Below are 27,024 nucleotides of genomic sequence, written 5' to 3'. Positions count from 1 at the left end.
GGTTCATGACTTCCTCGAGATGTAAATGTCAGTGTTGCCTAAGTCCAACAAATATGTGATTTATTCAGCTTTGTCACTGATACCTGGAACTCCAACAGCTCAGTCTTATTTTTGATAATTTTTTGATTAATTAAAGAAAACCCACATTTGTATATATAGGGACCAGAAGGCTCCGCAGCCCCTCCCGATCTCGTGCTGAGATTTGATTGGCTGACAACACTTCAACAAGGAAGTGTTGGCAGGCATGTTGGGACTCAGCTTCAACCAAGCCCCAGAAACAAAATATGAAAAAACACAAAAGGGGCCAGGGTAGGGGACCCCTTATATTTTCAATTTGTGGCAGGAGCCGTGGCGGATCTGCCAAAAATCCCCCCCCAAAAAAAAGTGTGAGCCCACGCTTGTTTCACTGGTGTCCCCAGGTGGGCCAGGTTCTGAGGGCATTCAGATTTTCAAAGCGGGGGGAGCACCCCCCGACACACACACACACACCCCCTGGAACCACCTTCCCAGAGCACTTATTCAAAATAATGAGGGGGAAGGGACTGCCACCTCCCTGAGGCACAAAACATTAAATGCGGAGGGTGCTTGTCCCCACCGGCAGCCCCGGGGACCGCCACCTCCCCGGGGCACCTCTGTGATACTCTTGCGGGTGGTCACCTCCCCCCCCCTCACAGCCCCAGGGACTGCCACCTCCCTCAGGCTAATTTTAAATGAGATGGGAAGTCCATTGCAGATCCTCGGGCCTCTGGGACCACCACTCTCCCCACCCCGAGGTCCGCGCGGAGCCAATTATGGCCCTGGGGACCACCACCCTCCAGGGTCGGCTCCTGTATGTCCCGGGGTGATTAATACCAAACAAATATTTTTTTCTGGCTATATTTGACACTATACCTACTTGGTTAAGACGATCATTTATATTACTTACTCTAAAACTATGGTGGTCATTTTGACCTCAGCGGTCTTTTTCTAAGACCGCCAAGGGACCGCTGTTCGGAAGACCGCCAGTGGTGGCGTTTTGCCGCTCGGCCTATTTTGACCGTTGGCAGCTCTCCGTCCTTTTACGGACGAAGGGCCGCCAACAGCCATACTGGCGGGCGGCAGGGAAGTGGAGGTTGCTCCACCGCCACGCCAACAGAACCCCGCCCAGCGAATCACATCCTGTGATTCGGCGTGGTGGTGTTCTGTTGGTAGTGTGGTGTCGGCGGAGCAGCCCCCATGGCTCCCGTCCCCTCCCGGAGGATCGTCGGACCAGGTAAGTCGATCGTCCGTGAGGTGAGGGGGTTGGGGGGGCGTTGTGTGCGTGCGTGGGGGTGTGCGGGTGTGTGAGTGCGTGTATGCTTGCGGGGGTGTTGTGTGTATGGGAATGAGTGCGTGTATGTCTGTAGTTATGTCTGTATGGATGTGTGCGTGTATGTTTGAATGTGGATGTGCGTGTCTGACTGTGTGTGTGGATGTTTGCATGTATGTCGGGGTGTGTGCGTGTATGTGTGTTGGTGGTGCCTGCGTGCGTGTCGTGTGTGTATGAGTGTTGTTATGTTGGGGGTCGGGGAGGGGGGTCCTGCCACCTTTGGGAGGGGGCAGGGGTGGTGGGGGGGTAGGGGAGGGATTCAGGGTGGGGGTGGGGGGTGGGGGAGACCCCTATTATTGCCAGGGAAGGAATTCCCTGGCACTGATAGTGCTTAGCGCCATGGATTTCATGGCGGTTTCAAACCGCATGAAATCCATGGCGGTAAGCCGGGTCAAAATACCGGCAGTGGTATGGTGACGGCCACCGGGCTGGAGACCCTGGTCTCCAGCCCGGCGGGAGGAACGGAGAACCGGCGGATGACCATGGCGGTAACCGCCATGGTCATAATACAAAAAAAAAGACCTCCAGCCTGTTGGCGGTCTTACCGCCGCTTCTCCGCCTTCCACCAGGGTCATAATGACTCCCTATGTGTTTGAGCTATGCTATGAATTTACTTGAATATTTCTAATTGTATGCAAAATCATAATTTTCTGTACATTTACGTATAGTTTTGTACAGACTGTATAGCATTACATTCAGTACAGCTCACTGTGCTAGTTAATGTGTGCCCAGTATGTGTTATTATCTGAAATAACTGTTTTTGATTTTGCCTACACTTGGTCAAAGAACAACTTAAAATAAGATGCATCTGGTTCTACTGAAATTGGCACCATGCTCTGAAACTTAACATGGGCAGCCTCATTAATTTGTAAGGGATAATAAGTATTTGTTTTGTTCCTAAGCAAACACCAGAAGTCTGTTTCTGATAGATACACCTACCTGTGGATTCCTCACCAAAAGAATTCTCCCCTCGCGCCAGCCTCGACGGAAATTTCTTCTAGCTCTGCACGTCGACGATGTCACAATCGCCTGACTCCACGCGACGCCACATGACATCATCCAGGCAATAAGAAGCCCTCGTCGACGTGCAGACGTCAGTTCCCTTTTTTCCGTGCCCGAATAACGGTTGTTTCTTCGAGGCTCACAGGGAGCTACTGTTACCAACTGACGGTTATGATGTCGCAGCCTAGAAAATCCGGCCTTAAACCTTGTAACCAATGCGGGGGTCGGATGTCGGTTACCGACCCCCACGATAACTGCCTTAGTTCAGATCATGAGGTCGAGGCGTGCGGTTCGTGCCAGAGCATGAACCCTAAGGCGCTCAAAGAAAGAGAGGCAAAGTTATTCTTGGCTCGGTCCAAGAAGAAGAAAGAGAGGCGTCATAGGAGGGAGTCTTCGTCAAGATCCTGGAGGTCTCACCACCATCATAGTGGCTCTCGGCGCCGTCATGGATCTCGGCGCCGATCGAGCAAGGTTCGGTCCAGGTCTAGATCGGCTTCTCCGTCGGCTCGGCGTCGTCCGACGTGGGAGATAAGCACGACCGTCACCCCTCCTCCTCCGACGACCCCGACGTCACCCGGGTCGGTCTTTGAGGTCGAGCCTCTCCAGAGGCCTGAAGGTTCTCCTGGCCAGGAGTTACCCGGACCCTCTTCGGCTGCTTTGCCGGTGCCGGTGCAGCAACAACAGTACCCGGCTTTCCCGACTCCGGGATCGGATCCTGCAGCGTTTTTGAACGCTATGTTTAATATCTTTGCTTCCATGGCGCCGGGTGGAAGTCACGCAGGTCCGTCTGGTCCTTTGGCCTACGATTTGGGTGTTCCGGCGTCTTTCAAGTCGGCGCCGTTCACCCCGTTTATGTCTACTGCGTCTGAAGCAGGATGGCTACACCTGTTACGGCACCGGTGGATTCGCCTCGGATCCCATCGACGTCTAGGATCGCTGTGGAGCCGGAGCCTCCGGCTTCGGACGGATCCGAGGCTCGGCGCCGACGGAGGTCTTCAGCGTCGGCTGATGCCTTGTCGGCTCCAGGCTTGGAGTCCAGACTTAGATCAAGGCGTCTGGCCCTCCGTCTCTTGGAAGAAGAAGAGTATGCAAGGCAACACCTGGAGGAAGGAGAAGTTGTTGAGCCCTCAGGTGACTTCCAGGGTCTATACTCAGCTAGCGGCCTGGACAGTACCCTGGAGGGGGATCTAGCTTCTCCTGGAGAGATCACAGAGGAGGCAGCTACGTTCCATAAGGTCATTCGTAAAGCTGCAGACTTTTTGGATATTACTCTTCCCACTGCGGAGGTTAAGAGGAATTTGTTGACTGAGGTCCTCCATCCAACATCTACTTCTGCTGAGCCTCTTCTTCCATTCACTGAGGCTCTGCTGGACCCTATAAAGGATATTTGGATGAAGCCTGTATCCACTGCTGCAGTCAACAGGGCGGTGGCTCGGCGTTACAGGACGGCGCCTGGGGATCCGGTGTTTCTCTCCAGGCAACCAACTCCGGAGAGCCTTGTGGTCCAAGCATCATGTTCCTCCAGATCCTCTCCTGGCTCGTTCCCTAGGGTTCCTGCTGATAGAGAGTCGAAACAGATGGACAATACTGCTAAAAAGACTTTTTCATCGTGCAGTATGGCCCTGAAATCTTCTAACGCCACATGTATACTGGGACGTTACATACATGCCCTTATGGAAGAGGCAAAGGGCCATCCTAATGTATCACAGGAGATGCTGCAACTCTTTTCGGATGCTCAAGCGGCTGCGACGCAAGTCATCCAGTCTGGTTTGGACACTTCAGACTCGGTTGCTAGGGCTATGGGCACGACCATATTCTCTAGAAGGCAGTCTTGGCTCAGATCATCTGGCTTCTCGACTGACGTGCAGGCTACGCTCCTTGATCTCCCGTTTGATGGGGAAAGGCTCTTCGGTTCTAAGGCTGACTCGGACTTAGAACGCTTTAAAGAGAGTAGAGCAACAGCTAGATCCTTGGGACTCCAGACTTTGGCCTCATCCACCTTTAGAGGCTTTCGCAGATTTAAAGGTTTTGGTTGTGGTTCCTTTCGAGGAAGACTGCAAGGACCACAACAAACTGCTTCTACCCTGCCTTACAGATCTTTCAGGGGCAGGGGCAGAGTCCGTACGAGAGGAGCCACCTTGCAGCACTCTGCCTCTTCCTCGGGAGGGGTGCAGCAAGGAAAGCAGCCGTAGTTCTCTGCCATTCCCTGTCCATTCGTCTCCAGTAGGGGGGAGACTTTCCCTTTTTCTTCCAATGTGGGAGGTCATAACATCAGACTCCTGGGTCCTCGACATTGTGAAGAAGGGGTACGCTCTTCCCTTTCGAGAATTTCCTCCCACCCTCCCTCCCCGCCCATCCTTCTGTTCGGAAGATCATCTTCTCCTGTTGCAGCAGGTGTTATCCCTATTACAAAAAGGTGCAAAAGACTTGGTTCCCGAGCAAGAGAGGGATCGGGTGCTATTCAAAATACTTTCTGATTCCCAAAAAGGATGGTCGGCTAAGACCGATTTTAGACTTGAGGATTTTGAATTGGTTCCTCAAACAGGAAAAGTTCAAAATGCTGACCCTCTCACAGGTTCTTTTGGTGTTGAACGAAGGGGACTGGATGGTGTTGGTCATTTTGCAGGACACGTATTTTCATATTCCGATCCTCAGATCGCACAGGAAGTATCTCCGTTTTGTGGTGGGATCACAACATTATCAGTTAGCGGTCCTCCCGTTTGGTCTTACTTCTGCACCTCGAGTCTTCACGAAGGTGATGGCGGTGGTAGCGGCAGAGCTCAGAAGAAAGGGGATCGCTGTGTTTCCCTATCTCGACGATTGGTTGATCAAAGCCAGTACTCCAGAGCTCATGCGGTGCCATCTCCAGTCGACGACTCAATTGTTGTACGACCTGGGGTTTTCAGTCAATGTACCCAAGTCTCACCTGGAGCCCTCTCAACGCCTCCTGTTCATAGGGGCAGTATTGGACACGACATTGAATCGGGCCTTTCCTCCGCCACAGCGGGTTCAGGACATACAGGCTTTGATTCCAATGTTTCGAAATGGAGCGGTAGTTCCAATCCTCAAAGTCCTTCGTCTGCTCGGTCTGTTTGCTTCTTGCATACTGTTGGTCACTCATGCACGCTGGCACATGAGAGCTCTCCAGTGGTGCGTCCGCAGGCAGTGGTTTCAGCACAAAGGGGATCTCGAGGACTCGATAAAGATCTCCAGAGACACTGCAGTGGATCTTCAGTGGTGGGCAGCGGTCAGCAACCTGTCTCAAGGAAGGCCGTTTTCGCTACCCCCACCAGTGGCCTCAGTGGTAACGGATGCTTCCACTCTAGGGTGGGGAGCTCATCTGGGGGACCTGGAGTTCAAAGGCCTTTGGTCTCCAGTAGAACAGAAATTACACATCAATCTGTTAGAATTGCGGGCAGTACGGCTGGCACTCAAGGCCTTCCTCCCTTCCATTCACGGTCAGTCAGTCCAGGTTCTAACAGACAACACGACCGCGATGTGGTATATAAACAAGCAGGATGGCGTGGGGTCGTATCTTCTCTGCAGAGAAGCTCTCCGACTCTGGTCCTGGCTTCAGGACCACAAGATCTGCTTGATTGCACATCATTTGGCCGGAGTCCTGAATGTGCGTGCAGACATTCTCCGTCGACGCAGTTCGGTCGACCACGAGTGGCGTCTTCATCCAGATCTGGTTCTGTATATCTTCCAGATGAGGGGATATCCACAAATCGATCTGTTTGCCACTCAAGAGAATGCGCAGTGCCCGCTATTTTGCAGCCTCCAGTATCCGGTGCAAGGATCTTTGGGGGATGCGTTTCAGATGACCTGGAAGGGTCAGTTGCTTTACGCGTTTCCCCCCATACCCTTGATTCCTCGAGTTCTCAGGAAGATCCCCCAAGACATCCTAATAGCTCCGGATTGGCCGAGAAGGGTGTGGTATTCAGACCTACTCCAACTCTCTCAGTGCCCTCTGCTCCGTCTCCCTTGCAGGGTGGACCTCCTCTCGCAGACGCAGGGGCAGATTCTACACCCCCACCTCCAGAGCCTGCATCTTCATGCCTGGAGATTGAACGGGGCAATCTGAGTTCCTTTTCTCTCCATCCAGATGTGGTGGAAGTTATTCTATCGGCCAGGCTACACTCCACCAAGTCAATCTATGCGAATCGTTGGGCTAAGTTTACAAGCTGGTGTGGAGAGAATAGTTTAGATCCTTTAAAAGCTGGTGTATCTGACAGTTTGTCATTTGCAATCTATTTAGCACAGAAAGGTTTTTCAGTTTACACTGTTAAGGGTTATCTGTCTGCACTATCTGCTTTTCTGTGCCTTCCTGATCAACCATCCTTCTTTAAGTCACCAATTGTTTTAAAGTTTCTAAAGGGACTTACTAATAAGTATCCACCCACGCCATTCGTTATGCCTCAGTGGGACCTTAATTTGGTTTTAACTTTTCTTATGGGGGCCCTGTTTGAACCCATGCACTCTTGTTCTTTACTGTTCCTGGTATTTAAAACTGTTTTCCTGTTGGCAATAACATCTGCCAGAAGGGTTAGTGAGCTTCAGGCTCTAACTGTAGAAACCCCATTCCTTTCCTTCTTCAAAGACAAAGTGGTGTTGAGGACCAAGGCGGCTTTCCTACCGAAGGTTGTTACACCCTTTCACCTGGGGCAGTCAATTACTCTCTCTTCCTTTTACCCTCCACCTCACCCATCCAAGGAGGAGGAGAGGCTCCATCGGCTGGATCCGCGAAGAGCACTGAGCTTCTACGTCGCCAGGACCAAGGAGTTCAGACAGGATGAACAGCTCTTCGTTGGATACGTGGGGAAGAGGAAAGGTAGAGCGGTCCACAAGAGAACGCTATCCAGGTGGGTCATTCTTTGTATTAAGATCTGCTATTCTTTGGCGAAGAGAGACCCACCTGTGGGGCTTCGTGCCCATTCCACCAGGGCCAAGGCAGCCTCATCAGCTTTGGCTAGAGGTGTTCCTGTGGCTGACATCTGCAGGGCAGCGACCTGGGCATCCCTCCATACTTTGGCCAGGCATTACTGTTTGGACTCTGAGGTCAGGAGGGATGGCCATTTTGCTCGCTCGGTGCTGCAAGATTTCTTGGTTTGACCATTCGGGCACCCACCACCGGAGGTTATACTGCTTGGGGACTCAATTCTTTTGGTGAGGAATCCACAGGTAGGTGTATCCATCAGAAGAATAAGTTACTTACCTTCGGTAATGCTTTTTCTGGTGGATACAGTTACTACCTGTGGATTCCTCACAGTCCCACCCACCTCCCCGTTGCCTGACTGGTCAAGCCAAGATCTCTTTGGGTGCACATCCTTGGACTTGTATATATATATATATATATGTATATAGCTTTCACATGCTTATGGTTGTTTTCATTGTATATACTTTTCCTTTGCAAGTTAAAATAGTGAAAAGGACATTTTGGACTGGAATTGTACATATAGATATATATTTATTTCTGTCTCGGATTGAGCATTCGTAACTGTGGTTTTTATTGAATTTTATATTAAATGTTTTTATTTTCATCTATTCTGGATAAATGTGTACTCTTTAGGCTTAACCTGCTCGCCTCTATGGCACGTAAAAAAAATAGTGATAACTGACGTCTGCACGTCAACGAGGGCTTCTTATTGCCTGGATGACGTCATGTGGCGTTGCGTGGAGTCGGGCGATTGTGACGTCATCGTCGACGTGCAGAGCTAGAAGAAATTTCCGTCGAGGCTGGCGCGAGGGGAGAATTCTTTTGGTGAGGAATCCACAGGTAGTAACTGTATCCACCAGAAAAAGCGTTACCGAAGGTAAGTAACTTATTCTTCTGTTTTACTGAACAACACAGTCATGGTGAATCGAAATGGTCAGATGAAGGTCTAATAAGGATCAAAACGCCTAACTGGCTTTGTAAGCTGCACTTTGAAAAGAATAAATAATAGTTGGAACTACAGACTGCTTCTTGAACGATTGTACATTTTTAAACTGCTAACTTTGGATGTTACTGTTGCTGCAAGACTGCAGCACCACCTTCAAGGGAGTTCAGGACGCAGTGGGGGAGTTTGGATATTAATGTATGTGTGTATATAATATATAAGAGGCCTAACAAAGATCAAATAGTCCTTGCAAGGAGGTTTGAGACCCTTAGTCAGAGTTCACAAATGTTGGAATCTAGCTGTTTTTTTAAACCAAGGGAGGTCCCATTTCCAAACCCCCTCCCCACCACCACCACTATCCCCCACCTCTCTCTTCCAGCGTGGGGGGATCAGGAGATACTCCCCTACACCCTTATGGCTCCTTCATTTTTTTCATTTTTTAAGTACATGGGGACCAGGTCACGCATACACGAGTGAGAGTCTCAGTATAATTTACAGAGTATGAGGCCAATCAGAGCCTTTGGGTCTGCAAAGCACCGTTCCTACCGGCTACCCATGGCAACATACTTGGCAAAGGGGGAACAGGTCAGGCCTTTAATGGGAATGAAGGAATGGTCAGGGAAAGAATGAGATTACGCTGAGGGAAAGTAGTAAGAGTAGAAGTGTACGCATAGTTTTGGTCATTCGGGTGGCAGAAGAACATGGCAAGAATGTTTGTAAAGTCATAAAGTTTTACCAAGCAAAATATAAGTCGAGTTTAGGTGATGTATAAGACCTTAATATTTTTTACCACATAGATCCTCATTTTAAAGTTCACTGGAGTCTAATAAAACAGTTCCACACTAAAAGGAATGGATACCTGATCAGTAATTCCTGGGTATGAAATGATCATGGTATCACAATGCTTCACCTATGGAATCGGTAATTACCAGGGAAATACTTCACATATTTCTGCAGGTATTTTTCAAATTCTGGGTTGTTTCCTTGGGCTAAACTCCATCTAGTTTTACTTGGCAAAATATGCCCTTGGAAAATCAGGTTCAATAAAACTGCATTTCTTTAGTACCAATTAAGATGGAATCTCTTGTTTGCACCAAAATAGTGTTGTTTCCTTGGGATAAACTCAATCTGGTTTTACTTGGCAAAATATGCCCTTGGAAAACCAGGTTCAATAAAACTGCATTTCCTTAGTACCAATTAAGATGGAATCTCTTGTTTGCACCAAAATAGTGTAAAGACCTAAACCCATTAAAGAAAATATCACCAGTAAAATCTGTCAAGCCAAACTGAATGTGTGGCAGAATATTGACCGTGAAAGTGTCGGCTCAGAGAGCTGAGCTTTGAGCCCAGGAAGTTAGCTGCTCTGCTTTGAAGCTCCTCTGAGCCTGGCATCCCAAGACAACCTCGACTAATTGGAGGGCATGGGAAACCATCGCTGTGGAAAGTCCCCGCCAGGGAAAAGAGCACCTGGGAGCAGCGACCCCAAGCCGGATTGCAGCAGGATGACACTGCCTCAAGAGCCCCTGAGGTGGTGAGGGCGGACAGCATGGAGATTACCGTGGTCTGCTGTCCCAGAGGCACTTATTCTCGCCACAACAGTGGATGCTGGGACTTAGATGTAGCCCCTGTCGTATCCAGGGTCGTATCCAGGGCCCACATGCTGTGCAAAAAACTGACACAGAGACATAGTTGGGGGTACTTGTAACTGACCTGAGGGCACGTGGCCAGGTCCCTTTTATTGGCGGGATCACCAAACAGGTGACACCTATGATGGATGGGTGTGGGGTGAGTGTGGAAGCCATCCCTCACAGAGTGGCTGCTGAAAACACTAGAATGTGTCCAGCTGGACACTACAGCCCCCACCTGCCTCTCATCTTGGGGACATAACATGGAACTGCACGCTGCCTCCAACGACCCCAGAGGAAATCGGACATTTTCATCTGCTGTGGGAGGCTCTCTCCGTGGGGTCAACAGTTAGCATAGAAAGAGGACGGGGCCTCTTCAGCAGCTGTCTTCCTGAACTACCTCGGCTCACAGGTCTGACAGTGGAGCTCTCCAAACACCTTGGCCCGAACCAAAAATAGCTGGACTGCACTTACTTGCCAATCATGCTGGAGATTCCAGAGGCTGTCCCCTAAGGGGGCATTGAGGGCCGGTGCCATAACTGCCATCTTGGACCCTGAGGAATGGTTTGACCGATTAGGTGGCTGGCCAGCAGCAGCATCCAGAAACACCCCCACCCCCCCCCCCCCCATTTCATTCACCACTGGATATTTAGGGTGCCACACACCCAATCCAACCACTTTGGGGTAGCTCTGGCTGTGTCACCAACTCCATTTTCAAATGAGTGAAATGTATGCCTTTTACCAACTTACAGCCCTCAGTATGACTGAATCTTTGACCTACCAGATTCCCATTCGGCCATGTCCAGGACAAGCAGGCAATTACATTTTATGAAAGCCGTAGCTGGAAAAACATCCAAGATGCCTACGGCCAACCTGTGCCCCCCCCTCACCCCCCTCAGCGGACTCCAGCCTGGAGGCCATGCTGAAAGAACTTACCTCTTTGAGACACTCAGTGGCCACTGTAGAAGAGAACATGACAAAAACTGCAATGGATATCCTTTCTGTCCATTTCAACATTGTTTCCTTCAATACCCGTCTACATCAAACGGAAGATAAACTTCAAATGGTGGCACAAATTATATTGTTGTCGACTGACTGGGAACAAGACCACTGGTTCATACAATGTAAAGCAACAGAACTGGAGGACAGAAGCAGGTTTTCCAGCAAATAGGGAAAAATGGCAGGCTTAGATGTGATGGCGTTCCTGGTCTTCTTTCTACCGGAGGTTATTGCCCTAAAATGTACTGCACCATTGGAGTTCCAGAGGGCACATAGACTGATAACCAGAAAATCAACCACCTAAGAAGGCCCACGTCAAATCATTGCATGCTACATTCACCATCAATAGGCTATCATCATCATAGCAGTAAACATACCAGGGAATGCTCATCTCGATCTCTCAGGACTTTTCTCACAATACTGTACAGCGCAAGAAGAGGTTTCTGGTCCTCTGCCCGAGGCTTAAAAAACTAGACATATGGTATGGACTGCTGGATCCCGCACCCCTGGTGATCACATATAATAACATAATTTGGAATGTGATAATCTGGGCCAGTTGGAGGACTTCCTGGACTCCCTTGAGGACTCGAACATGGACAATATTGCCTCCGCATTGTAACTCTCGCAACAACTTTTGCCACAAAACTTGCAGGACTAAGAAGCCGACGCCACCTGCCTCACTGAGAGAGACAGGATGGAGGAAGTTACCCGACAGTGGTCGGCGCGCCGAAACATATATTTCGGGAGTGACAATACCCAGCAAGGGACAAATCTAGATCCCTGCTGAAACTGCCACTGTAAAGGGCTTGCATCTGAGGACACACCCATGCCAGTTGGCTACTCTGGTAGAGTATCCTTTTCACTTTAATATATTCCTGGTAGTTTTTTTGTGGCATGATACGATTGTATTGATCACTGGGGCATCACTAATTTATAGTTTGGTTTGTTTTTCCACGCACATCTCCTCAGGGTCGGAACTTGCCTGGCTGACCTCTGAAATGTTCAGCACTATGTCTAGGACCTTAGAATCGGATTGGGAGCCCACGGGTGCCCTTCTCATCCCAATGGGTGACATTATTAACTATAGCTTGAATTGGTTCTGCACCCACTGGCCAGACTTGGGGGACCCGGCACCATCACAAGGCTATACAGCTACCGGCCTCCCGGACATGAGAGCACTGGGTGACGCCTGGGCACCTTCATTCACATATTTGTGTTTAATATCTATCCCATGCTGCGCTGCTGGGAGCCACTGGCTTTCCACTAGGTCTAGCTTCCACCCATCAAATTCAGAAAGAACACGGACACATGTAGGTGCTACGACGAGGGCTTAACGACACGTCCGCCACACAAGCTCAGCTCACTCGACCTATAGCGTATAGACTTTCGCAAGGAGGCGTTCTTTCCTTGGCCCTGAATGCAAGGGGCAAAGCTTAACGTTGTATCGCTCAATGGTAATAGCCAAACTCATCTCGTAAAAAGAACGAGCATGCTGTCATATCTTAACACGGTGCACCCGGACATAGCGCTATTACAGGAAACACACTTGTCTGATGTAGACATTTCAAAGCTATGCTGGGACTGGGTCAAGGAGAATACCATGCACATCAAAGCTATGCCCTAAATTCGACAGCACACCAAGACTCCTTACAAGGGAGGAGTTGGCATTTTGGCGAGATGGGGACTGCCATGAAAAACACATAAGGTCTGACAAGACCCTCTAGGACACTTTATACTCGTCAGAATAACCTAACAACAGCAAACCCTGCGTGTAGACTCTGTCTATGGCCTGGTTAAAGGAGGCACTTTCCCGAGTAGCTCCAGGATTTTGCTGTAATAGCCATATACTAATATCCTGCTTGGAGGCGAATGGGACGTGGCCCCATATCCATACATAGACAGATCACAACACTGGCAGAGAACTTCTAGCCGACCACCCGACCATTCTGATCAGGATGGCGGACATGGCCATTCGACCTAATAGAGTGTCGGACCATGCCGCGATTCAAATTCAGCTCGAGTCAGTGATGCCACCAGGGGAACAGTGTCGGCTGCCAATGGACAAACGTAGACTGATCTCAGTGCTAACTAGTTTATTTCGTGTGAATGAGCATTCCGTCCCCTCCCTACAGCTAGTATGAGCGGCGGCCAAAGCAGGAGATCGGGGGGAGCTTATGAGGGACTGAGCCGCGTGTAAAAGCGGAGCACAACAACGACAGGCGCTAGAACAGCGGGTAATGACACTCACGGACACATATAGAAATTCACCCACCACGTTGAACTTGCGCACTTTATTTCACCAAGGGCGAATTAAGCAACTCTACATCACAGTTAGAAAAAGTATTATGCCTAAAACAAATGAATTATGAGACGAGAGAAAACGTGGGCAGGCTGTTAGCCCTGCTGCTAAAGCAAACCGGAATCCCAGCACACTATCCCAGCAGAATGGAAACGTTATCATCGACCTGTGAACATTACTGCCACTTTCTAGGAATAGTGTGATGCGCTATACGCCTCTGAGTGCCATCATTTAAGCCCTCTAGTCTAGCAGAAGAATTTCTATAATGACTCTCCTGGCCCACACTCAGGCCTGTGCAGGTCAATATTCTGAACCAAGCTATCACCAAAGAGAAAATCATACAAGTCATCCATGGATTGCCATACAATAAAGACCCCGATCTAGACCGATATCCGCCGGAATATTACCAACTAAAAAAATACAAACTAGCCACCCTACTGTGCAAAATATTCTGCCAGTAACATAGGGGGTCATTCTGACCCTGGCGGTCGTCGACGACCACGGAAGCACTGCCAACAGGCTGGCGGTCCTCCCTTCGCGGTCGCCCAGCCGGGTCCGGCGGTTTCCCGCCGGATTTCCCCCGGCTGGGGAAATCCTCCATGGCGGCGCTGCTTGCAGCGCCGCCATGGGGATTCCGACCCCCTTCCCGCCAGCCAGTTTCTGGCGGTTTTCACCGCCAGAAACAGGATGGCGGGAACGGGTGTTGTGGGGCCCCTGGGGGCCCATTAAGATTTTCACTGTCTGCTTAGCAGACAGTGAAAATCGCGACGGGTGCAACTGCACCCGTCGCACCCCTGCAACTCCGCCGGCTCCATTCGGAGCCGGCTTCATTGTTGCAGGGCCTTTCCCGCTGGGCCGGCGGGCGCTCCTTTGGCGGGCACCCGCCGGCCCAGCGGGAATGCCAGAATGGCCTCCGCGGTCCTTTGACTGCGGAGCGGCAAAGTGGCGGTTCCCGCCCGGTGGGCAGCACCCGCCGAAGTTAGAATGAGGGGCATAATCTTTAAGGGCTCTCCATCACACCCAGAAATGGACAGGGTAAAAATCACCTTGCTCCTCAAGTCAGACAAAGATCCTTTGGATTGCACAAATTATTGTCTGATCTCGCTGCTCAACACTGGCACCAAAATATTGGCTAAGACTTTACCCAGCCGCCTGTAAGAGTCATCTCACTCTTGATACAGCAAGACCAAGTGGGATTTATCCTACACCACTCTTCGGCATCCCATTTACGGGCACCAGCACATATTTTGTGGCAAGTAAAGGATGATGGGGAGGGATATCTTTGGCAGAAGGCGGTACCTCTCTATTCGCCTTTCACGGACAACAAGACATGCCAAAGAACGAATCCGATAATAGATGCAATAATGCATGCATGGAGAAAAGGGCACAAGCTTTTAGGTGAGCGCCACAGCTTCCATAAGGGGAGCCCAGTATGGGGAATTGGTCACATCCGCATTGGGGGAGTGGAACAGAACTAGACACTTTTCTGTGCTAGGGGTGTACTAGTCCTAGACCACCTTGTCACTGAGGACCATTTGAAAACCTTCACTGAAGGACAGGCTGACTTCCAGCTGGATCACACCTGCTCCTGGGACTACCAAAGGCTGCCATTGTCTTTCCCCTCTATTCATACACACACACGCGCCTACTACTCTGCGTGATTCCTCGTTGTTCCCATACCTGAGGAAGTGGGGTATGTTCAAGGTGGCTGTCAGGAATCTATAGCCTAATCACCTGGCACATATTCTTCTCCCCCATTTTGCGTCACCTGAAAGAATGGTTGTCCCAACGACTCAGCCTTGAGTATTCAGATGAGGATGAGGAAAACCCTCCTAGTAAGACGAAAGAAAGGGCTGAGAGAATCGTGCCTAAAATTGAGTTATTACAAAATTCTACCCAGGTAGTACTGGTCCCCGACACAGTTGCAGGACACGGGTCTCTTACCGGTGCAGTGCAGATTCCATACTGGGCGGACCTAGAAACAGTTGTGTGCAATAACCTGGGGGTACAATCGCAGCCGACGGGCCAGACAGCCTCCATGATGACACCTCATCCCCCGCTTGTTGTTTTTCTCACCCTCTGTCCCTGCTCTGAGTTTGCTTATGTCTGGGCCCTGGAGTCATGGAGTTTCTCTGTCCCCCGGAAAGTTGCATGTTCTGAATTCTAATACCAGGTTAACAACTTCCCAATTCATTTAATATGTCCTTTGGTTTCTTCACGCGGTACATGAATGCCTTACATATTGATATTTACTTGAATCATAGTTCGTACAACAAAACTTCTTCTTATGCTCAGCAACATTCTACTATTAAACATATCCACATTAGCGTAGTTCATTTCTGATTTACCAACCACATAATTAGATAATCCTGTGTAATGTTCAGATTTCCATTTTTTCATGTCTTCGAAAGTCCTGAGTATTGCCATGTTCCTATTCACTGCCTTTCATGATAATGTTTTCTATACTTCTATACCTAGAACTAGCTTTAGATGTACAGCCAGCCTTGTTTTTCAAACAATCACTATAAAATTCAAAATATACATACATGCAGGGCTTTCAGACAGCGTACTACTACCAATCAGAGTTATTATTGTTGTAGATTATGCATCAACTTGTGAAATCTCTACTGCGAAAAAAAACGCATCAATAAGCAGTTAGGAATTTCTTGCCAACTTCATACTCTTAGGCAGAGTAATGTAAATCAGAATCCAATGCACTTTGGTGCTTTATATGTGATTTGTCTTAATTCTGTTACAGGTGCCTGGCATAGGAAAAGTAACAGAGAAAATGTTAAAGGCTCTTGGAATTACAACTTGCACAGATCTTTACCAGCAGAGGGCACTGCTTGCGCTTCTATTTTCTGAAACTTCGTGGCATAACTTCCTGCATATTTCAATGGGTTTGGGCTCCACGCATTTAGAAAGGTATGTTTCTTTTTACTTAATTTCCTTTTTGTATGTGTTGTGTCTTATAGAACACCGCGTGTCATCTATGCAACTCAGGAGGAAGGCGGGATGGCGAGGAATGCCTGCGAAAGCCAGCGGATTGGTTCATTGTTGTCCTCCAGCCTGGCGCCACGGGGACTTGAAAACTAACATGTACGACTCTATAACTACTTATCTCAGAGGATATTTTTGTAGTTTACCTGTGGAAGCGGGGGAAATCGTGACATTAGCAACCACAATCAGTGGCGCAACGAAACTCCCCCTCCCCCCGCAAAGAACATGGAGCATCCCCCGAATTAGGGGCCCTCCTGGGGTTCACGCCCCCGCCCCCAAAGTGGTGGCAGCGAGAGCCTTTGTTACGCTGCTGGCCACCACTCTATTCTGTGAACAGTAATCTTTGGATTTACACGCTGCGCCGGCTTCAGGTTTGAATCCCTGAGTTGGGCAGTCTTTGTGCACTGGATCATGACTGGAGAGATTCCGCTGCTCATCAAATACATCTTTCAGAAGGTTCACAGTGGGGTCACCAGACTTTGTCTAGGGCCTGATTTAGAGTTTATCGGAGGGTTTTACTCCGGATATCTCATCCACTGTATTACAATTCCGTTATAGCCTACAGAGCTTGTAACACTCCCTCCACCGAACTCTAAATCAGGCCGTCTATCTTCTCTTGTACCACAGTAATGGGTACATCATTTGAACACATTTGTTTTCGGTGTCCTCGAGCATTTGTGTTGGGGTCTTGTGTACCTTCATTATTGTTTGTTGAGCTTGTAGATGAGCTGCCAGTGGTGCTTTATCCATGTCTATGATTTCTTTCTCCACTCACATGACCCCCTTGGTTCATCATTTCTATTTGCCTCGGGCTCATCAGTTTCAGAACTGTATCATAGAATGTTTTGTAATGGTTTGATTCCTGCTTTTTTAGCATTCAAGGCATCCTTGCACCTGTATTCTGAGATTTGACAGGGACCCAGGAACAGTCTGCTGATTCTTGGCAGAGATTGAGGATTGCTGGTGGTTCATCTCGTTGTCACAACCTTATTGTAAATCTTGCATTTGTCTTTTTTCTTTTGCTTTTCCCATGGTTAGCTCTGTAGTTGAAAGACTTAAAATCCCTCTGGGAAATGGTAGTGTTACATGATGAGTTTAGGTATATTTCAGGGGCCAAAAAAGCAGTTTGCTGGCCTCCTACCCACATCAAAAGTGGATATTGAGAATTGGTCAACATGCGCAGCTGAGGGGGTAACAGCGCAGTACTCTTGGGGACAGCTGTACTTGTGTCAGTGGTATGAAATTATTGCATGGTGTCGAAAAAGGTATCACTTTTGTGTCACAGAGTGGGTTGCAACAGGTCCTTATTTCACTAGGTCCATCTGGCTTGCAACCTTCCGCTTCTCTCATATCTGGACATATCCTTACAGGGTGCTGTAGGTGTCATTAACGGGGTTCACCTGTTGACACTCGTTAGTAACACCCTCCCTATCCTGGGGCATTTATTATGGATATAGCAAGAGCACATCACATGCTAGGTTCACTCTAGGTGTGCCTGGCAGTGGTTAGGCAAAGCAAGTCTATTTCCTGGTTATTATTGACACCAACAGCGTGTGCCGCTTTACAAGTACAATGCAGCCTTCGGGTTTGAACTGTATTGAGTGTGTTTCATAAGCCTGGCCCAAGCCTACCCCAACGCCTGTGATTTACAGACTGTTCGTCACTAATGACAATGGTCAATACATTTGAATCCTGCAGAAGTATTCCACGTTTGTTTGTGATAACAAATGACGTGACTGAGAATGTTTGTTTCTTTTTTTCGAGGGATGGAGAAAGGAAAAGCATGAGTACGGAAAGGTATGTTCATTTTTTTAAGCTATACAATTGTGTATGAGTTAAGTTAAACTATGCATGTGATGGTAGAAACCCTGGTATTTAGACCCTGCTTAATATTTGATTGATATTGTTCGATTGACTAAGATTAGGGGATATCTAGCTAACTCTTGACATAGAATCATGTTCCCCAAGCATTAAAGCTAGTGATTGGCACAATATCGGCCCTGTTTGTCTGCTTTCTAAACCTTACCTGTTGGGAAATAGTGACTCCAGCACTCGTCCTCCGTTTGAATTAATAACATTAGAATACAAATGGTTTGCAATAAAAATATGGTGGGGAAAAGCAGACTGAAAAAAAGTTGTCAATAAACCTCATCTACAGAAAAATAGAATAAAAAACATTGTTTCTACAAAAAAAAGAAAAATGAAAAATGTCATGCCTTATAGAACAAAGGTAAGTGTGCTCCAATCAGAGTCAAGAGGGTGTCATCTTACTCAAGTTAAGAGGAGCGTTTACAGTGAGCTGGACCGGGACTAGTTAAGGTTTTTAAAGTCCGGGGAAGGTCAGCGTTAGCGGTTTATGAGGGATTGGTAGAGTTCACGGGTTGGTACTTTCAAGGGGTAGTTAGGTGCTATAAGGGTTCACGAAACCTTAGCGTTAAGGGGTAGTAAGTGTTTTTAGGATTCACGGAAGGGTACCTTTACGGGTGGTCTGGAGTTTTTCGAACTCAGAACTGAGTAGCATAAAATAGTAGTATGGGTTTTTAGGGTTCGTGGAAGTGGAGCGGTAAGGGAGAGGAAGGGGCGTTTAGGGAACAGTAGCGTTAAGCTGTAGGAAGGGGGTTCTAGGCTGCAGGTGAGGGCAGCTTTACGGGGTAGGTTGGGGTTTTAAAGGATTAGGCACGGAACACGTTTAGGGATACTAAAGGGTTATTAGGTCGCAGCTAGACCAATTAAAGAATGCATATGGTAAAATAACGTAAAATTCGACATTCTTGAAGTTGTCATAGGCAATAATGAAGGGCACGACATTATGATCCTGATAATTTCAACTTGACCTTAGTGTAGTCGACATTTTAAAAGTCATCTTTATTACACACAGCCAGAAAAATGGCCACTTAATGTATGTACTCAGGAGATTATAAAGTAAAGCATAAACAAAGCTAAATCGTTGCTTTCATTGTTGCGGATGTGTTTATTCTTTACTGCTACATCGAATCCGCTTTTAGGGGTCTCATTCACAAACAGGAACAAGTAAGGAGATGCCTGTCAGCATCTCAGATGTTACACGTGTCATATTCACTTAACAGACAGTCTACGTTTACAATTCAAGTACATTTGTTCTGCATTGCTAGGACGTTCACCGAGATGTGGAAAGCCGACGAACAGTATAGCTTGTGCCAGGAGCTTTGCAGTGACCTTGCTGAGGATTTGTTAAAAGAAGGGCTTAAGGTAATTATGTCTCCTCTTTGCTGTTGCTTCACATCTTTTGTTGGTATGCCGTTTTAAAATATATTTGCGTGAAAGGCCACCCAAATCCTGGTAGGTAGAAACATGTTAAGATGTTTTTCTCTGTTATAGAATTCTTGTACAGCACTGTATCTCCCCGTTCTCTCCGCACCTCACTCTTCAGTTTATTACCATCCATCAGCCTTGTTTTTAAGTATCTTATTTTCTGCCTTCTGCTTACAAGACCCATACACATTGTCTATCAGACATCTTAAAAATTTGAGATCCTGGAAAACAGGAGGAATTGTGTGCGTATTAACTAATTATCTGGTTACACTCCACCACTATGTTTTCGTGTTTTAGTTGCATTGGGGGTGTATTGAGGTAAACTGTTATTTATTTGGAGAACATACGTGTTAATGATAAGTCGGTCACCCATTAGGGTGACCACCTGGCATTGAGGCAAATTCTGGACAGGACTGTAAAAAATTCAGGACAAAGGGTCAAAATTCAGGACAAAAATTCAGGACAAAGGGTCAAAATTCAGAACAAAAATTAAAGAACAAACGTCAGTTTTACAGACACACGCAAGAGAGGCCATGCCTCACTATGTTGTCAGTGCATTTATTTACTCTTTTTTTAACATAGCACTATTTATTCACTGTGGTCTTTTTGTGATTGCCTCCTGGTATGCTACATTCAGGTGTCACATTACGTTCTTGTTCAGTAGTAAATTAATGCCCTTCAGTACTGCGGCAAGGCCATCACCCCTACCCAAATCTACCCGATCTTTCCTGAAGAGAAAGTAACAGCAACATTTTGATTATGTTTCTGAACATTTTAAAACCGCTGGCAAACAGTTTGGGAAACATTAAGGTAATTAACCTTATGCTAGTTTAAACAAATTGAACAAAAACATCTGGCTTACCCCAACCGCCCATGGACTTTCAACTTAACGAGGCAGGGCAGATGGTGTGGGCGACAGTCTCACACCTAATGTCAGGATGTGATGTACCCATAACTTGTCTGTGGTCTCACAGCACTAGAGTGTAAGTCCGGGACTCTACATTTATCTCAGAAATGGGAGCCCGGACTACCAATCAAAGATAATAAAAGAGGAGGATGAAATCAAGAGCAAATGGGAGATCCACGGCAAGTAATTCAAAGGGTTGTTGCCAAGAACTGGGTAAATAAGGAAGAGAAGTACAAGGTGGGACAATTCCTAAAATCAGACAAGATGGGTCCACCAAGACTATTTGAAGGTATTGGGTACCTGGGGAGTTGTCTCTGCACACAGGAGCGAAACAGAAGGGGCACTGTCAAGTGGTTGAACAAGCAACACCCATCCACCTTGGCAAACTCTTCTGGTGCAGTGGTCCGCTGTTAGTGCTTTTAAAGGGTGAGCAGGGGCCACACCCCTTGCAAGGTTGTGCAAGGCAATTGCCTGCTTTGTCCATGTCTTTATATGGTTTTGAAATTGAGCAAAAGCCAAACTAGAGATCTGGGTTATCCCTAAGTGTCAAGTACACGTAGAGTCTTCAAAATATTTGGGATGTAAATTGCGCAAACACAATTTACAAATTTTAAAATGTAATTAGTGTTTCTTTGACATATGGCACTATTTTTGCCTTTATATACATTTAGATCTCAGATTGAACTGGGAACCAGTTACCTTTTGATACCTAATGATTAATATCTACCATTCTTACACTGATTTCCAGGAAGAAAATCTCGGCAGAGCGAACTGTCCCTCCAACCCCAGTTTGCTTTTTGGTCTTCTCTTCTGCTTTCTGTAGTGGACCACGTGGCACTAGTGAAGATGGTGTGCTACCCCAATGATAATAATATTTTGCAAACCTTCTCCTGCTCATCCTTCATTCCTTCTTCAGAGATGTCACACATCTGATTTGGTCGCTGCGGCGCCATCAGGAGCTCTTTCCACTCTAAAGCTAACTGTGACTACGCGTGGATTAGATCTTCTGGTCTTAGAATGCTATTATTCAGCTGCAGATGTCCAATGGGTGGCTCACTGGCTTTCTGCCCACCTCCCTGCATGAGATGGGGTTTACCAGTAAAGACTTTTAAGAAAGGCTTAATGCACTGCTCATTGTTTCCTACTGACCATTCTACGGATCACCATCCGGGGTTATCATGCACAGCTTTCTCTTGCCTTGTCAGAACCTGTACACCACTGCACTGACACTCTACTCTGCACTCTACACCACTCTACTCTATGCCACTGCACTCTAGGCACTATACTCTACTCTACTCCACTCTACAATACTCCACTCTGCACCACTCTACACCACTGCACTCTATGCCACATGAGTCTACTCTGCACTCTGACACTGCACCACTCTGCATTACTGCACTCTCTGCTACTCTATTGTATGCCACACTACTCCACTGCACTCTATGTAACTCTACCCCATGCCACTCTATGCCACTGCACTCTGCGCCAATGCACTCTAAACAGCTGCACTGTACGCCACTGCCCTCTACTCTGTACCACTGTACTCTACGCCACTGCTCTCTGTGCCACTCTACTACACTCTACATCACTGCACTGACACTCTACTCTGAAGCGTTCCACTCTCCACCACTGTACTATACACCAATGTACTATGTACTACTGCATTCTATGCCACTGCACTCTATGCCACTCTACTCTGCATCACTCCACAGCACTTTGCTCTATTCTGCACCACTCTACACTACGCCACTGCACTCCCTGCAACGTCAGTCTACTCTGCAATCTATGCCACTGCACCACTCTACACTACTGCTCTCTCTGCTACTCCATTGTATGCCACTCTTCTCCACTGCACTCTAAGCTCTATGCTACTCTACTCTGTCCCACGCCACTCTAAACCACTGCACTCTAAACCACTGCACTCTAAACCACTGCACTCTATGCTAACGCACTCTAAACAACTGCACTGTACTTTCCACCACTGGGCTCTACACCACTGTTCCTATGCCACTCTACTCCACTCCACACAACTATGCCACTAACTTTAAGCCATGCTGAACAGCAGCTACTCTGATGTACAACATTGCTAATGGCTAAAACACATTAGCAAAGCCAATAACTCTTTCGTAGATGAGACCTATTGGCTTTGTCAATGTTTGTTAGTACTATGAGGTACAGAGGTACCTGAAAGAACTGTGAAAAATACAATTACATCATAATAAATGCTGCTACAAAATGCACAAATACATTTTGGTTAAATAAATAAAAAGTGCTTCTCAAATACAGATTCGAATAATATACAGTTTATACCTAGTACTAAAAAATGTTATAACACTCCATTAAAACCACACACCCCACAGCTCACCTGGGAACACCATTGCAATACCTCTCTAAAAGAAATTTCTTTGCCACCAGAAAACTTCAAGTGACTTCTTTTAGTAAAGTCAGTGCAGGTTTTCAAGCCCCTTTGTATTTGCAGATTTACCAGTTGGGCACATTTGCATGTCTTTAGGGAAGGAGACCCCCTGCAAGAAGGTCTGATTCTTATCTATCTGCCCCTCCCTCAGAGCACAGGAGACCCCCTGCTTTCCAGCCCAGCTGGGGAGGCTGATCTGCCCTAATTTCACCCTGCCTCCCTGCCTCCGTTGCCCTTTAGGTGAAAGGCTAAAATTACGGACAAATGCTGTCCGTGAAGGCTTTCATCACGGACAACGGACAGCAGGGCGAAATTACGGACAGTCCGTGAAATTTACGGACGGGTGGTCACCCTATCACCCATGTATGTCTTCTGCAGATATACAGTCCTGGGGTATCTCAAGCATACATGTTCAGTCTAGAAACAAAGCATTGCAGCTGCGAATGCTTTTTAGAGGAGAAATTTGAGAGCATACATGTAACTTTCGGGATAAGTGGTGGTAAGTTCTCAAATGCACATGCGTGTTCGAGAAGTGATATGTTATGACTCTCAAATACACATGTACGTCAGACAAAACCAGTCTCTTCCCCTCACTGAGGGCTTTATGTGGATAAGCTCCTGTTTTTTTTTTTACCACGATAGTCCTTTTGCTTCCAAGCATAATGGGACCTAGTCACTAAGATCACGATGAGGAGGTACACTTGCACCCGTCTGCTTTACCGGCTTCTGTTGTAAAATACAATGTTCAAACAACAATATTCCACCCTTTGCACCTGAGTGCTGGCTCATGGCAACTTCGCTGACACCTCTGGGTTTGGCCTCAGTGCATAAGAAACTCAGTATACCTTTCAGAAAGTCGGTGGGTACCAGAGTTCCAAATTCAGTGCAAGAAATCATTAGAAAACTTCAGCTCCCTGCTTACCGGCCTTTTGCACTGGACTGCACTTTGTGTCACGAGGCTGCATCAGAGAGGGCAAGTTGTCACAAGTTAAAACATTTTATGGACAAGCACTTGGAGAATTTCTGTGATTATTTTTCTTTATTCCATTTATTGTCAGTTATCGTGTTGGACATACTTTGTATTAAAAAAAATGTCGACCTGTTATCCATATTTAGAAAACTTAACTGACTCAAATATCTAAGAGTGTTAGGAATTATACCACCAGTGGCAACACAGTTACCATATATGATAGAAGGATGTGACTAGACAAATCGGGGCACGTTTGAAAGTTAGCCAGTGTGTATGCTCAGCCATGAAGTTTAAATCTTTATGTAAGGAAATGCCTTTTTTTGCATGATCACCCCCATAGTTTTGGACTAATGCTGCTGGTTTCTGATAGAGACCTATAACCACAGATTCCTCTCCTTAGAATATTACCTAGGCTTCAGACTGGATTTGTAAAATCATGAGCTGTACCTCTGTGTGTCAGTAGGCGGTATCAATCGGTTCCACGTCTGCAGTGATGTGTGCATTCCCTATATAGTTGCCACATCAGCTCTCTTATATCAGTGTTCTTCTTTCTTTGCCTACAGCGCGGATCTGGAGAGCTACTTCGGTCACTCTTTTATACTTTTACCAATTTTTTTTTAATTTTTTTTAGCTTTGCTCCCAGTGTGCTAGGTGCTGTCTCCCAACAAAGCCACATGGTTCAAGGCATGTGAGGAATGTCACAGAGAATGGAAGCGTTCTTCAGCCTCTCATAGTAAGCGCTGTGCCTCCAAGCCCCACTACTGCACTCCACCCATGGAGCCAGCAGCTGTTTCCGCTCCACAATTCCCCAAGTGTCCCTAGAGCTGGAACAACCCAACTCTAGGAGTTTTACGGTGCCCTGCACTCCATGTTTGGACCTATGGTTTCATTTAGCCCGCCTATTGTCCTCACATACTGGAGAGTGTCCCAGCTGGGTTACTACTAACATGTTCGCCCTTGATGCCAGCCGGCCCCTCTGGATCTTTCCCTGGATCCCAACTGATACACACCAGATAGGGAATCCAAGAGGCTGGATATTTTTGGGAAGGGGATCTTCTCTTCCACCAGTTTGGCATTGCAGTCGGTGGGCTGATACTCCCATGCCTTGTTGGGTCTTGCTACCCATGATTCCAGAGGAGGGCCGGGCTATCCCGAACCAGACATTTGTTAATGTAAGGGACGTTGCAAAGTTCAACATTCAGTGTGAACTGAAAACCACTGCCTCTCCTATATCACTCCGCTGCCATGTCTGGTTGTGGTTCACTGTGTTTTCAGGGAATGTACAATCATCTTTGATTGTCATGCCTTTTGACAGCTCCCGTCTCTTCGGCGACAAGGCTGACAGTGCTTGAGAGCTTCAAGGGTAGCTGAGTCACTGCCAGATCCCTGTGTCTCTCCCAGGGCTCCCACTGACAGCAGCAGTCCTTTCGCCCCTTACATGGCCACGGTAAAGGGTTCCATGGGCATCCGCAATACCCATCTCGTCCCCTGCGCCAACAAACTCCCAGTCATTATGTGGGCGGAAACTCAGATCCCATAGAGGATGTGGGACCCACACCTAGCATACTGCGCAGTCTCCTGCCCATCCGGCTGCCACAGCCCCAAATCCTATTTAGTGGGTCCTCCATGCAGCACAACCATCCCATTGGTGGCAGGATCAGGTACCACCTGTGCCAATGGCAAGCAAAAACTTCTGACAAGTGGGTGCTACAGATTGTTCAGAATGGTTATGTCCTATCTTTCCTGGATAATTCGCCACCCTTGTTACCATCCTCAGAATGGCTGACGGAGGACCACCTCTTTTGCTCCATCAAGAAGCATGGGCTCTGTTGGTTGGAGTCATCAAAAGGGTGCCTGCATCAGAAGTAGGAAATAGGACAGACGGCTTCGTCCTATACTAGATCTTCACCCTCTCACACCTTTTCTACTGAAAGAGAAGTTCAAGATGTTGATGTAGCGCTGGACTTCTAGGACGCATATTTCCGCTTTCCTGTCCTGCAGGCCCACAGGCCTTACCTACAGTTCACGGTAGGCCCAAGAAGCCTTTACATTTGCTGTGCTCCCCTTTGGCCTCACTAGTGCCCCTCAGGTGTTCACAGAAGTGATGGTGGTAGTCGTAGCACATCTGTGGAGGTGAGGGTTCCCAGTCTTTCCCTCCCTCAACATCTGGCTGGTGAAAGTGAGCTCGCCCCAAGCAGTCTTCACCCACCTCCAGACCACGGCACACCTTCTGCACTCACTGAGGGTTACTATCAACATCCCAAAGTCACACCTAACCCCCTCTCAGGCGCTCCCTTTCATTGGAGCCCTTCTGAACATGATACAGTTCCGTGCCTACCCACTCGAGTGGAGAGGCCAGGACATTCATTCAAACTGTAATCCTGATGTTTCAACCTCAGTTCTGGATTTTGGTGAGACAGGCTCTAGAGCCTATAGCCTCCTGCATCCTGCTGCTGCAGATCGCTCAATCACATATGCAGGGTTTGCAGTGGGCACTGTAGTCCCTGTGGGCACATCAGGGCAGTCTCTCCGAATAATGACAAAGTCCAGACCTTCCTTTTTAATATATCTAAGTCACCATTAGGGCAGGCCTATTGAGGCCTAAGGCAAGCTACTCTACATTAAAAGTAAATCATGTTTTTACATGTTCTAACAATAAAAAACCCAAATTGTTGTTTTTACTATAAAGAGGCTAGTAGCCCCATTGGCTCAGTCTCAGTGAGACTACTAAGGTTGGCACTTCAAGGTATCAAAAAAATCATTGCATTAAACCCGGTTTTATGCTCAAGTTGAATATAACTTTTAAAAGTTGCCACTCTGTTGCCCAACGTTTTTTAGTGATCGTTTACTGCTGCTGACCACAAGACAGTCTTCTACCCTCCTGAGGGGAGGTGTGAATGACTCTCAGGAACGAACACAAAGGGGCTGGTGTTGGAAGAGGTGTTACCTCTCGCTGGCTCAAAGGCCACCTTCGAAGGGCAAATGGTGGACACACATGAGAGGGGCTGCTCTTTTGTTCTCATAGACAGGTTGGTGTTGGGGTCTCTTCTCCCCACCCCCCCCAAGGTCGCTGAGAAGATAGTGAACGCCCAACTGTCTCACTTCCTAGAGGAAAACAACGCACTCAACGCCTCCCAGTGTGGATTTCGCAAGAACCACAGCACTGAGACCGCCCTCATCGCCTGCACTGACGACATCAGAACCAGAGTCGATAAGGGAAAGACCGTCGCACTCATCCTCCTGGACCTCTCCACAGCCTTCAACACTGTTTGCCACCAAATCCTCCGC

General features: G+C 47.6%; 1 protein-coding gene across 1 annotated transcript in view; it reads left to right on the top strand.

The window, feature by feature from the left end:
- POLK (DNA polymerase kappa) overlaps positions 1 to 27,024 on the top strand; it is a 505,299-nt gene that overhangs the window by 391,878 nt on the left and 86,397 nt on the right. Inside the window, exons 9-11 of the mRNA XM_069223734.1 lie at positions 15,911 to 16,077; positions 17,917 to 17,949; positions 19,284 to 19,380. Of these exons, the coding sequence (XP_069079835.1) occupies positions 15,911 to 16,077; positions 17,917 to 17,949; positions 19,284 to 19,380 (297 nt within the window). The remainder of the gene's footprint in view (positions 1 to 15,910; positions 16,078 to 17,916; positions 17,950 to 19,283; positions 19,381 to 27,024) is intronic.

Source organism: Pleurodeles waltl, chromosome 1_1, assembly GCF_031143425.1.
Source record: "Pleurodeles waltl isolate 20211129_DDA chromosome 1_1, aPleWal1.hap1.20221129, whole genome shotgun sequence".
In the NCBI taxonomy this organism is placed as follows: domain Eukaryota; kingdom Metazoa; phylum Chordata; class Amphibia; order Caudata; family Salamandridae; genus Pleurodeles; species Pleurodeles waltl.
The sequence above is the reverse complement of the archived record's forward strand: the minus strand, read 5'-3'. Positions and strand labels throughout refer to the sequence as shown.